Source organism: Zonotrichia leucophrys, chromosome 6, assembly GCF_028769735.1.
Source record: "Zonotrichia leucophrys gambelii isolate GWCS_2022_RI chromosome 6, RI_Zleu_2.0, whole genome shotgun sequence".
Lineage (NCBI taxonomy): Eukaryota > Metazoa > Chordata > Aves > Passeriformes > Passerellidae > Zonotrichia > Zonotrichia leucophrys.
The window spans coordinates 18,455,837-18,470,011 of NC_088176.1; the positions used below are offsets into that span (position 1 = coordinate 18,455,837).

At 40.9% G+C, this 14,175-nt stretch overlaps 1 protein-coding gene across 3 annotated transcripts in view; it reads left to right on the top strand.

Moving 5' to 3' along the window:
* The window catches only part of MARCHF8 (membrane associated ring-CH-type finger 8), an 88,149-nt gene that overhangs the window by 56,756 nt on the left and 17,218 nt on the right, over positions 1 to 14,175 (top strand). For all 3 annotated transcript variants that reach the window (XM_064716804.1, XM_064716806.1, XM_064716805.1), the window contains one exon: positions 7,374 to 7,424. In XM_064716804.1, the coding sequence (XP_064572874.1) occupies positions 7,374 to 7,424 (51 nt within the window). The remainder of the gene's footprint in view (positions 1 to 7,373; positions 7,425 to 14,175) is intronic.

Consider the following 14,175-nt stretch of genomic DNA (forward strand, 5'->3'; position numbering starts at 1 on the left):
AATGCTCTTGGGTTACTGGTTAGGGTAGCCTGCTGCATCTCAAGGGGCTTTTGCCATTTGTTTCTGGTATCAGGGTGTGAGTTTTGGGGAAACAGAGAAGATAGATGGCTGTATATGTGCTTTCTCTAGTTTTGTATGGGTTTTTCTAAGAGGAGAAGGGGAGTGGAACTTTTTTAATTTAAAGAGCAGAAAAGTATGTAAATGTGGGCATTCACGCATGCATGCATGTTCTTCAAATTTTTTGTGGTATATAGTCAGTCAACATGTTTGGAATTTACTGGATAATTAGTCAGGAACTCTGAAGAGTCATTTAATAAAAATTTTTATTAGCTTATTTATGCTTTAAAAGATTCTCATTTTGCAGTTCAAATGCTCTATCTTTTAAATAAAAAGTACATTTTCCCTTAGGTGTGAATAATATTTTTTTTCCCAAAGCAGTTTTCTTTAAGGATGGCTGAATATTTTGCTTTTCTATGACCCTATTTGTAGTGAGTTGTCTGAACTTAGAAACAAATGTTGCTAGAAATGTAACATGAATAAAACTCTCTAGAACATCACAATTTAGAGTCTTACAAGAATCTCAGTGTAACCAGTGTTTGGCTCAGGGAGTTTAATGGCAAATGTAGGCCCTAGTTGATGATTTGCCTAAATTTTTGTGATTGTTCAACGCTAAGTTTGAAATGCTTCAGGCAGAATATTTTGCTGACTGCACTAATAAAGATGCAAAGATAAAATTTCAGGAAAAAGCAAGCTGGTCTGTACTGATTAGGTATTGCTAAATGTGTATAATGTCTACAAGTGCTCTTTCAAGAGTTCTTTTGTCATGTGCTTTCAGCCATATCACGTTAAATGGTAACAAAAATGCCCTGAGCACTTTCCCAGCATCATTTGGGAAGTGATCTCTCCAATTTCTCTAGGGAACATTGTTTGCCCTTATGATCCATGCAGTCAGAAATAGGTTAATAAGCAATCATGTTACATTAAGATGTAAAGGGAGGAAAAGAAGGTCAAGTCTTTGAGCAATATAGAAACTACTTGAAGTATCAATATTTATTTGGGAAATAAACAGTTTTCTGGTGTTGTTCTGAATCTGATTTTAGACTGAGGAGGCCTTTGTTAGCTTGGCTAGGAGATTAATTCGCTGTTTTAGCAGTATACTGTGATGGTAGGAGTTGAAGATAAAAGCAGCTTTGTGGACCATATGAGATGAGCAGAGGCAGTGATGGCAGGAGCAGGTGCCAAAACATGGCCTGACACCTGCAGGGCCCTGCAGACACGGGGAGCTCAAGGCCAGCTCTGTCTCAGGCTCTCCGGGATGCAGGCTTCCTCTTGCCCGCTGGCAGCTTGAGAAATTCCAAGTTACCAGTTGCCTGGAGGGTTTTTTAATCGGTGAATGTTTAAAATAGTCAATTGATTTGGCATATTGACATGTTTAGTGTACCATGAGAATTCCAGCAGTTGCATTAAATGCAATTACTTTGTAAAAGATAGACTGTTATTCCTCTTAATGTGTTTATAATTGCAGACTTCCTCAGCGCCTGTCTCTTTCCTTCTGCTGTTAAATACACAAAATTGTTTGAAATGGCATTTTTGCTGTAAGCTTAACGTGTACTGCTTCCATTATCAAGAAAGGTGTGTATTTTTGGATCACGTCTTTTATAGTTCATATAATTTGTTCCCTGAGGGAAGGATTCATTTTTTTGTGTTGCATCACATAAAGTCGTGCATCGATTTTAGGCAGGTTGTCTGGCAACAGCAAGATAAGAACATCAGTAAAACATGGTGGGTGCCAAACTTTGTAGTCTACTTTCTTTGTTTGAAATTGGGCCCAGGGCACGTGCATGTAGAAAGTGTGCAAATTGATTGATACATTTTTAGTGACATGTACCAGACTGATGGTCTTGTACAGAAATAAAAATTTGTGCTTCCAGGTAAGGCAGCCTTTGGTCATCAAGAGGAAAACACATATATCATCTTCTAGCTCAGACGGTTAAAGAAGGGAGATGGAAGTCAGGTGTCCATTTTGTACTAGCAGCTGGAGATGCTGGGTATGCATGATAGGAGGCACTTTACAGAGTGTTTGCAAGTAAAGCTAAGCAATGCAAACCCCAGAAAAATGGTACGTTGAACAAAGCCATGGAGAAGAGGGCCTTTTTGGAGAGAATGCTATTGTCACCTTATCCACCATCTGGCTGGAGGCAAGAAAGATTCCAGGCATTGTATCTCTCTCATAGTCCTAGGACTAAACTGGCAAAGCCAGGCACAGAACAGTGCACAACAAGTAGCCGTATCTGTTCCATGTAGGGACCTGTGCCTGACGAGTCTGCACATCCATGGATGTTGTGAGAGCTGCTCTTCAGGCAGGGGGAGATGGAGTGCATGGTGCTTCTGTCCACACTGGGTGCAGACATGGGCAAGAGATTCCTGTTTAACTTCTGCACTCTGCTGTGTTTGCCTTGTTCTTTGAATTTCTTCTCAGTTCTATTTCTTGTTTGTGATCTGCTAGTCTCCTTGACCTGCCTCTCCAAACCCCCGAGGGCCATGGCCGGTTTTTGAATTCCTCAGTTCCTTGAACTTTGCCACTGAAGCCATTTGGTCTGTTTGTTGTTTTCTGCTTTTGTTGGCCACTCTTTTCTGTTAGAGCCGTATGGGCTCATGGTTTTATTTCTGTGGCTGATGATTTCAGGCACAGCTGTAAGTTCAGTGCCTGGAATAAAGCTTGTTAATTCTCCTATGTTTTACTTTCAGGCTTATCTTTTGCCTTCAGGCTGTTTTTCTGCATTTGTCTCCCACTATGTGAAGTGGCTTAATATGAATACGAATAAACAAGTTAGAGACCTCTCTGAATTATCCACAGTGAACTTGCTATAGATTTTCCCTTATGATACATCTGAAATCTTACATTGGTTTTCTGCACTTAGCCATGAATTGCTGGTTGCTATGAATCAAGTGGGATTATCCAGTAACAGAAGATACTGGACTAGATGCAAGGGGCATGATTTGGATTTCTATCTCAATATTGATACTGTGTCTCCAGAAAAGCAAAAACAAAAGAAAATAGGTGATGTGATTTCCATCACCCTTTTTCTTTCAGGTGTCAAGTAAACACTGCACAAGTATTTTAAGTTAATACTCCACAAGAGCAGAGATGCTAAGCATAGATGCCATGAATGTTTTTTGACCAGGCATTACTCTTGTATGGCATTACTCTTAATTTCATTTCTCTTCTAGCTATGTGCAAAAATCATTGATGAACCTTGATGATAGTTATTGCTCTTCCACAATGATGTGGTAACTACAAAGAAATAAAGGTCATAGTCAGATGATCAGATGCAAAGTACCATTTCTTACTTGAGTAATTATATGTCAAGTTCTGTCAGTGACAAGATGTAGTGCTGACAAAGCTTTTGTAACTTAACAATCCATTGGTTTTGACAGGTGAAGGAAATAATTGCAAACAAAAGTGTTCTCCCATTTCTTTCCTCTCGTTCTATCTACTTCAGACAATTAAGTGCACTTGCCAATATTATCAGCAGCAATTTCCTCTTCCCAGACTAAAAGCATATGTTCTTTTTAATATAAATTGTTCAGGTTGCAGAGCAAGATTTGCAGAAATTCTTGGAAGAAGTTGTCAGGAAATTTGACCCAGTCATGAAACCCGAAACAAAACCTGGGTGTGTACAACTGCATGTTTGTAGAACAGTGATGCATTCATGCTCTGGCTGTGGGACTCAATGGAAGAACAGAGTTGCACTTCTGATTTGCTGCTTTGCCCTGCATGGATCAGCTACTCAGTACTTCAGCACCTCACCATTCCAAGCAGTGCCATTCTGTGTTCCATTCTGTAATTCTCATCAGATCTAAGAATGATTAATTTAGATCATTCATACAGCAAGATTGCTGTATGAATCAGAGCAGTTGTTACTTATTTCTTCTCTTCTGCAAAGTTTTTTATTAAGAAAAGCAACCATTTACCCAGAAGACTTTGTTAAAAATTACTGACATGAATTGTTGATAACAGTAAGTATTTTGCTAGATATCAATCTCATGCTTAATCTGTCATTATAAAATGGAATTGTAATGCACAAAATAAAATTAAAATGCAGTTCAGAGTCCACGTAGAAAACCACAAGTTGTTAGTGCTCTCGCCAGTCTGACATGGTTTGGTTTTCTGTCTCTTTTGGGGTGAGACATTAGTACTTGCCTTGTAGGGATGTCTCTCTCTGTGGCTTTGCAGTAACACAGTCCTCAAAAAAAAGTCTCTGCTCTTTGTTACTGGGATTTTAGATGGAGAATGCCTATCTTCAGATAAAGCTCTTAACCCATGATATTGTGTAAGATAATGTAAAACAGAACTTGTATTGCAGAATGGGGAATACAGTGCCCTAACAGGTCACTGGTGTGTTAAAGAATGAAGAGTTCAGGAAGCAAGGAATACCATCCTCTGGTGCCCTCTGTCCTCCTTTCCCAGATGGAAAGAGAATAAAAGTCATCTTGCTAACCCATTGGGATCTGGCTTGCAGTTTCTTCTGCAGGTCTATGAGCAGAGATAAAAGATGGGTTTAACATTAATCATAGGACTGGATTTAGGTGTGTAGTCACAGCTATAACCACAAGATAGTTGCACAAGCTATGAATCTTCTTCCTCTGTTGTCTTCTATTTGCCTGCCTTAAGGACTAGAAAGCAGAGTGTTGGAAATACAAAACCAAATTATTTTACTGATATATTGTTAACCTTTCATCTGGCCAAGATACTTAAGTTGTATTTCTTTCGGGTGCCCACTTGCTGATGCTGCAGTAAGTCTGCAGCTAAGTTTGGAGAAAGGTCAGTTTGATGCAGTGGTGTTTGGAGTGGACAAGAGCAGCTGTGGCTGCTGTGGCTGCTCATGGTAGGAGCTGATGTGTTGGAGTTCACAGGAATTCTGGGTTTGGCTGTGTGAGCTATGTAGCTGTTGTGCTTAGTGGAAAATGGATACAGTAGAGTAGGGAAGCAAGGCTAAAATAACTTGAAATGCTGAATATATGAAAGACTGAGGCAAAAGAAAGGACAGAAGGGAGTTATCATCTTCTAGATATCTGAACTGAAAAGGCCTTGAGAGATGTCATGCAGCTGAGGAATGGTGGCAGAAGGGAAAGTGAGCCAGGCAAGGTGGAGAAGGCAAAGTTTAGAGCCCTGAAGAAAGGCAGATGTGAGCTGAAGCAGCTGGTGAAGGAAAAAGGCAGCTCTGTCACTCACAGTTGGGAGCAAATTCAAGGCGAAGGTAGAAAAAGAAAGGAAAGCTGGGAGGAGGATTCTGGCCATTGCAAGCAAGTGCATCCAGAGGACTGGGTGGCAATTTTTCTGGTTTTCAGTCATTTTTCTGGAGCCACACTAGCTGCTGGGGACCTCAGAACAGCATCTGCTGGTGAATGGCTCAGGAGGAGTAGCAAGCTTCACTTGTAATTTTTTCCTATCTGGGTGGAGTTTGTTTGTTTGTTTTTTAAACACCTGCCAGGTGGTTCTGGTCGGGGAGGATGCCTTCAAAAGGCAGGATTCCCATTATTCCATACAGAAAAACTGAATTGCTAAAGGAGAGTGACACTTACTTTAACTGGTGATAATTGTAGGGTCCTTGCTTGCAGATGTTGCTTTTGTCTTGATCTTTCATTCAAGTGCAAAGCACAATGCTTTTGCATGAGGGAAGGAGAGCTTATTTGGAGCTCTGATTAACAGCCAGAATATGTCTTACTGTGCAGTGGGAACATACTAGAAATAGTCTGAAGATTTTTATTTGTTGAGAGTACCATGAGAGTTTAGCCTTGCCATTCCCATGTCTCTGTTAATTTGTGCATAATTCTATAAGATCCCAGGACTGATGTACTGGTGATGGATATAGAGTGAAAAGGGAGATTTGTTTGTTTGCCTTTTAAATAGTTTTTATCTGTTTGATGTTTCTGTTCCTCATTGATTGTGCCTGCTATTAAAATCTACTATTGTGAATCTCCTGTTGATGTTATGGATGTACCTGCATTGTGTGGCTAAGAAACAGAGATGTTAAAAAGCACTTAGGTGCTTAGGAGTCCATTAGGAATATCACAGATTCCTAAATTTATGTGTGCATGCATTCTGTAGCCCTTATGGGAATACTTTTCAAGATTGTAATTTTGTTTTAAAATGGTCGTTTTTTCAATAACAAAACATGTTCCTATTTTGGAGTCATCTGCTGACTGAAACCTCTGATAGATATGTTTCCAACAGTAGATGAATAAAGATAATATGTGCATCTGTCTCTTGGAGGCTCCTGGCATCTATCAGATAAAATCAGTTCTGGGAGCAGAGGCAGAGAGACAAGTTTCTGTGGCAGCAGCTAAAAGTCTGTTTACTCTGCATCATCTACTGTGTTGTACAAATACAGGTCTTGTCTTCCAGCCTGTGATGCTTATTGAATTTCAGCACATCCTTTTCAGTGCAGGTGCCTGTGTAAATTCAGTCATGCTCCCTTGCAAGCATCTTTTTCAGCTAGACAGGAGTGTTGGTGGGGGGGAATTGAGTTAACATGAAGAAACCTCTGCTCTGTTTAATTTCATCCTTGTCTTTGGCACCTTGGGCTGGATTTGAGACTGTCACCTGTCTTGCTTCAGGGAGACTTCTCACCCAAGGGTTTCACTCTCTGCTGTCATTTTCCCTTGTTGCATGTAGCCTTGCTCTGTTTGCTTCCCACACATCCCTAGAAGGCCAAGCACAGCCTGCTTCCCCCACACCTCACACAGGCAGTGGCAAGTCTTTGTGCTTGCCAACCGGTGTTGGTCTCTTTTTGTCATAGCTTCAGAACATGTTCCTGCCCCCTTTTTTCTTCCTCCTGTCTCCTGTAGCTTCAATGATTTTTTTTTTGCCCTGTTGCTATGGTTACAGTGCCTTTGATGAAATCAGCTAGGCTGTCCCTTATGATTGGAGCCAGTTCTTAGCATACAGGTTCTGGCAGTAGTCCTGTTCAACATTTGCCTTTGCATAAGTATTATGTCCTTATTTTTGAGGGTCTTTGTGTGTTTGTCTGTTTTAGATGAAGCAGGTCTTCATGATACTGAGAAGTATCCTTTCTGAAATTGATGCCATCTGAGAAAAGGCCTTTACAGTACCCTCAGAAAAAAAGAAATAACTGTTTTAGTATTTGTCAGTTTGTACATGTGTTGCCTATGTGGTATTCTGCAAGGTAATATCTTGTTAAGCAGACAAAGCAATTCAGTGATTATTGTAAATCAGGCAATAGAAGCAATGTCATTAAAAGCCCCCAGCTGTAAGACTGTCTCCATGGAATTTGATTTCTAATGCCAACTTTTAAGTATTTTCATAGCTGTGACTTGTTGCTGCAGTAGTGCTGTTCTTGCTCTTTCAGAACGAGAAGGCTTTGGGGCATTCCGTGAGCCGCTCCAGTAACATCTCAAAGGTATGTTGCTCCATGTAACTCCGTTTTGATAAACTTGGAGATACTGGGATTTCTTTCATTTCAAAATTGGGTGATACATGTGATGATGTGACCAGTAGAAAATGCTTTTTATGCCTGTCATTGATAGTCACTCCTGAAACATTAGAACTCTGGTGTTTTGCAGACTCTCTTTACAGGTCAAACGAAATGGAAGCTACAGTCGGTTTTCTCTTTCACACTGTCAGACTCCTTAGCTTGATAGGAGCAAGATAGATGACAGATGCCTGAGATCTTATCTTGGAGGGGAAAGTGGCTCCAAAAACATCACTTTTTGTAAGATAAAGCTGTGTAAGATATGTATTGATGTGCATCCCATAATATGTGTAGGATATGTGGTTAAATGTTATTCTGTTGTTACTTCAAGACCAAATTATTTTTAAGTGCCATGAGCTTATTATCAGGACATGACTATGTAAGTATTTTTAAATGTTTGATTTTACTGAGCCTGGTCATGTAAGGCAAGCAGGATGCTCTACCCCTTCTAGTCACTCTTCAGTATAGCCAGTGGGCACATCCAAAGCATAATTGCTTTGTTATGCCATTAGGAAAAAGGTATCTTCTGTCCAAGAAAATTATTGCAATACTTACCCTTCTTTCTGCATTACACATAAGATTTTCTATTGGCTGTGTTGATTGAACAGTACTTTTTATGGGGTGTATAAGCTTCAACTCTTTGTTGCCACAGTTTTAAGTGGCTGCTTGTAGTTACTTTTAATGAAACACTGAGTCATTATGGCTGCAACATAATAAGTATTGTGAGTACTTCTGGATCTAGGGAACTGTTCATGACTATCTGCAGCAGAGGAGACAGAGTTTGCATATAATATATGGTTTATATGGGCACATAAAACTTTCACTTTGGAGCCAAAAGGGAGGATTACTGGGTGTCCTAAACAGTGAGCAGGGCAACTTCCTGGTGTACAAGGTGTTGACCAAGCTGTAGGTGTTGTTATCATGGATTGATAAGAGATAATTTTGCATTTGGCATCAGAAAATGTGCATTCATATAAGGGGTTTTGAAATAAAAACTGTGTGAGTATAATAGTCATGTAGATTTTTCTAAAATGGGACTATGCTTATGCCTTTTTACCCTGGTTCTTGTCTTCTTAGGGATCTTTAATTGGATTTTCAGGTTTTGTTCAGCAGAGATAGTAGTTTTGCCATTAAGCATCATTGTACTTTTCCCAGAGTGTCTCAAATCAGCACAAACCTTTTGGCAGCAGCATTTTGGTACCCAAATGAATCTGCACAGTTCATTCTTAATTCATCAAGAACTGGTGGTGTGGCAGTGCAGTGGGAAGGACCTTGCACTCTGGCAAAGCTCTCCCTGGGAGTGCTGACAAGTGAGACATCAATATTTACATTCATCTTGCAGTGCTGAAACGTTCAACATGACTGCTGTGTGTTGCAAAAGCTAAAGTTCTCAAGGGGATCAAAAGTCAGTCTTGCCAGTTTAATGGAGGAGACTTTTTGGTTGCAAAGTGAGCTTCCCAGAGGTGTTGATGTTCTTGCTGCTCTTGTGTCACCTCTGCCTGATCCATTCTGTGCACCTCTGGAGATAAGTTCAAACAAGGGCAGAGGGTGAAAGCCCCATCAGTGAAGTCAGCCCCTGATTTGCCTGCCTGTCTGAATGCTGCCTTGTGCATCCAGGCAGTTCAGTGCTAAACTGCAGCAATTGTTTTGTAGTTGACAGGTGTTTTGGCTGTTGCGTGTAATTTCAAATGACAAATCATGAAACGTTGCAGTAGTGGAATGCTGCATGAAAGCTTAAGTACATGAAAATTTTTTCTTTAATTGTGAGTTTGAATAGGAAAGGGCCCATTTTTTTAATTCAGAATACCATAGCAACTTGGCCAATAAGGCAGATTGGGTACACATTTTGAGTATGGAAATGCTTGGCTGCCTGTATAGCCCTTTCTGAAATCCACAGGGCTTGTTGATCTGACATCATTTTAAGAGGAGCTTTTTAACCAAAATTGGATTAAATCAATTACGTGCTGCATTTCCAGATGTGTTGAAGTGTGTGTGAGTGTGTACAGAAATAATGGTCATGCTTTCTGCATGACTGTTTCAGCCATTGTTTTTCCACCCAAATCTAGCTTACAGCACAGGAACATAGCAAATCTGCCACAGATTCTTGGCACTGACACTTGAATCAAAGCCTTACTGGTGCTGATATGTCATTATGAACCCGCTGTGATTATTACTGTGTATCTTTCCACTGCTCTCAGTTGCACAGTGCAATTTGAGTGGAAAGGATTGAGTCAGAACTCAGCCTTCAGCCAAGAGAGGATGCTGTGTTACTTATTGTGACCAAGGAAAGCAATGCCCATGGGCTTAAAGTGATCGGGGAGGGAGGCAGACAGATGGTGCTACTGCAAATGTAATCAGCTGGTAGAGGTAGCAGGACCTCTCTGAATATAGACCCCCAGTGTCAGGGCCAGGTGGAGCTGTCCCCTGGGAGAAAGGGGCAAAAAGGGCACTTCTCCAAGAGGCAGATGCTAAGAGAGGCAGAGGAGATGATAGTACATGTGGCCAAGCCAAGAAAAAGCAATCACCTGAATACTTGGCTAGGGATGGAGGCCAGAAAGAGCAGAAAAAGGAGCAGGGAATAAGATGTAGGAGGATCTTCATATGGTGTCATTAGGCTGTGTGCAGTATGTTGCACACTGGGGGATGTGGCATTCTTCCAGGCCCTTCTTTGCTTTTTTGGTATATATATTTCAAACACTCCTTTTAAATCTGCTACACATGAAGCATTTAAATTTTTGAAATCTATTATATTTGTTTTTAAAATTAAAAAAAACCATTGAAGGCAGATTTAATTAATTTAGTCATGGCACTTGAACACAGCCCATTTTCCCCAACTTGCCCTGTTCAGACACATAAACAGCACCGATGCTGATTGAAACAACCCCAGTTGGCACAAGGGAATACAGCCCAGATCCACATCTCAGCTGTTTATCCTAAGACAGCATTTTTTCCAAGCAGCCACTGATTGCTGCAAAGTGCCTTCATCATTCAAGCCCCACAGAGAAATAATTAAGCTTTATAGAAGCTTCGTCCTCTAAATATAAAAGAAATTGACCCTTACACACAGCTAGTCACTGGGAGTAGCTAAAAGTGGGATTTTCACAGTAGTGGTAATTCATGCCCTCAGTTCATAGATAAAGGAATTGTGCTTACAAGCAGATGAAATGAGGTCACTTACAAAGCTGGTCCCTAAATAGTTATTCTCAAATTAATGGTATTGTTTACCTTTAAAGTATCTGATATATCCTGAAACTGATGATGTGATGTCTGGAAATACCTTCAGGTCATCTGTGTGCTGTTTTTGTCATCTGATTGCTTTGGAAGGTTGATTCTAAGGTAAAGGGGAAGCATTTTGTGGTCTTATTTTCATAGCCCTCCAAGGGACTATGAAACTTCCAAACTTTGAAAATGCTAATACTGGGATCACAGCAAAGGAATCAAACGTGAACTCCTTAAAAAATGTAAATGCTTTGTCTTTTCTGAAGGCCTGTATAGTTTTGTCTTTTGAACAGAAGCATGCTGTAAAGTATTAGATTATTCTTAGGCTGAATAGCAGCCAGTGCAGACACAAATTGGTAGCCTAAGCTTGCTACGAAATTTAAAATCCATTTAGACTGTTCATCAGCTTGGAACAGATTGAGAAAAGCATATGAATACACACGTCCACTGTTGCCTGAAGCTTTAATGCATTTAGTGAGCATTTGTCTGTAGAAAGTAGTCCAGGTTTTTCAGTTGCAGAACTTAGCTATCCTGTAGTCTATCAGATGACCAAGGCTTACTGAAAAAACTGTTCCTCAGAGGTGTTCTGTTCAGGTACGTGAGCCTGGTGGTAGGGAAATACAAGTTGCTTAAAAAAACTCTTCTACTGAGTTACTGGGGAAGGAAAAGACATGAAAAATTCTATAGCATGAAGATTAAAGTATACTTTTTCCCCAGCTACAAGAACAAGTAATCTCATGCTGGAGCACAGTACAGTCATGTTTGTAAGGAATGTGAGCGTCTCCCTGTGCTGTGATAAATTCCCTCTCCTGGGGCTGGATTCTTACGTATAGGTATGATGCCACCCCATTCAGGAGGAACCTGCAGGGGTTTCCTTTCCTTTTTTGTTCCCTCAGTCCAATCAAGGTATTTTGAGGAAGATTTTTAAAGACAATAAGCCATAAGTAATTTTTTCTTCTTCTCCCTGCAGAACCTGTGTAGTTGTTACTGGGTTTAGTCAACATTAATCCTGTGGTATAGTCAGGTTGTATAATTCTTGGGGAGATTTTGAAGGGATAGATAGCCTCCTTTCTCTAGTATCTTTAGCTCTGGAATCTCTAGAGAAAAGATCCTGACACAAACCTCCTTTAGATTTCTTTGGAAATAATAAGAGAAAGCTGACTTTATCTTTGCTTCTCGTTGCTACACATAGTTTTAATTATAGTCATATCCATTATATAAAGTATGGAAGAAAGTTCTTCCAGCAGCTGACTGCTGGTTCCTATCAAATTGTTGCCAAAATTACATGGTGGAGTTGATCATCCTGAAATTTTCAGATGCTTCTTTCCCATATCTCCTCTGCAGTTTTTTAACCACTCTCCATTTTAATAATTTATCGTAACCCTCTCTAAAGACACTTGATTTTAATATGCACTGGAAGTCAATATGGCATGAATCTGGTAGGGAGAGCTTACTGGAGAAGATCAGAAGTTGCTGATGGTTATCCTGCCATGTTGGTATAAAAGCTTTCAAAACCAGCCTGTGTCAGCAGGGCTGTCTGCCCATCACATCCCCCAGTCGGTCCACGGTGGCCTGTTCTGCCTATCTCAGGTGTCAGGTTTGTCCACTTTGGTCTCGTTGCACTGCTGGAGGCCTCCTTTGGCATCTGCTCCCCAGATGAGCTTCAGAGACCGTGGAACTGCCGTGCACTCTAGCAAGAGCCACACATGGAACACAGCACTTGCTGAAAGCACTCGAGAGCACATAAAATAAAGGCCAGCCCATAATCAAAATGCCAGTTGTGGAGTGTTTTGCTCCTTGCTCTATTGCTAAATTTGTATTTGCCTGAAGCTCCTTGTTCGGTAGTTCCTCCCAATAAAAGACTTAAAATTGAGCTTCTTTTCACTCTTTGTCTGCACAAAAGAGAGTTATGTCCTGTTATTAAATGTGCATAGTTCTTTGTATGTTATTTTCAGATCCTTAGCTGAAACCTCTAGTTGTTTTTGTAGCACAAGTAGTAGGGTCACAGTATTATTCCTAATCATGTGGCACCTACAAAAGACAAAGTTTGCATGTGTGGGGGAAAACCTTTGTGTGCTTCCTTTAGACTTCCAATCAGTTGAAAAATTCTACAGGAGTTGTTTCTAATTTTTTACTTTCAATGAATAATTGAATAAAGTTTTTAGGATGTGACAGGCCCTGTTCTTTAAAATGAGATTTAATTGCTGTTACTGAAGTGCAGCCTAGAGTGGGACAACAGCTACTAGACCCAGAAGTGTCATCTCAGATAAGCAGGTTATCTTGTAATATACCAGAGCCATTGGCATGTTCACTATGACTCACTTCAAAGATGCCTTTATTTTCTTAGGCAGGGTGGGGTTTTTTGGGTTTTGGTGTGCAGCATGTAATCGAAAGTATGTAATAAGAAAAGGCCGAGTTCTCTTACCAACAGATAACACTGTTCATGTGGAGGCAGAATGAGAACATCTATGTGTATATATGCATGGACACCTGCATATAAGCATATTAAAACATGTATGTGCTCCTGAAAGCAGCCCTTCAGAGAACGGTAGGAATCCCAGGAATTGTTACCTTCAAAATTGCTGTGAGTGTTGGAGTGCCAGTGCAGAAGGCCGTGCTGTGACCTCAGTGAATTGCATTAGATAGGAATGTCAATATACACAATTAACTAACTATTGACCTTTAGTACTGAGCTATTTTAAGCAACCAGTCAGGCTGTACAGAGTAACTCACAAGCACATGGCTCCAAGGCTTGTCACTGGAGGTGGTGTTCCTCCATGTGAAGGGCATGACAGACCACAGAGTTTCAGCAAGTGATTATGGGGTTAGAAGGGTCAAATTCAGGCTATCAAGGCATAGGCTACATGTCACATATCAACATGGCAGAAACCTTCTGTGAGAAGGAGTGCTCTAAAACCAGCTGTTGCTATTGCCAGTTTGGCCAAAGGTGCTGCTACCTGGGAGGCTGCTGCTGGGTCAGTAAGGGTGATGTGTACCAGAAGCTACAGAGTGGAGAAGGCTTTGACTGGTTATTTTCAGAGCTGAGCTGTGTGTGGGAGCAGCATCAGAGTTCCAAGATAGCTGGACCTGCCTGTTTCATTCACCCATCACCGCCTCTTCTTCGCCGGGTTCTGTCCCAAGGCTGCCTGTATCTCTTCTTTTCTGTGGCACCTCTGCCTGAAAGCTGCTGTGTCTGAGTCAGTAGAGCCAGGCGAGCTGGGAGGACTGGCCAGCAGCAGTGATGTGTAACCCTGCTTCTAGATGCAGCAGAACTTGGTACTTGGGCAGCAGCTTGCATTTTGCTGTGCTCTTGTCAGGGAGTTGTGCTTCCCTGTCAGAGACTCACTTCTGTCACGACTGGCATTCCTAGGGAAGTGACTGGCATTGAAGCAGTGGTTTGTTTTACCTCACCTCACTATCCTACTCTGAGTTGCAGTGCAGCTCTGTAAAGTTTCATCAG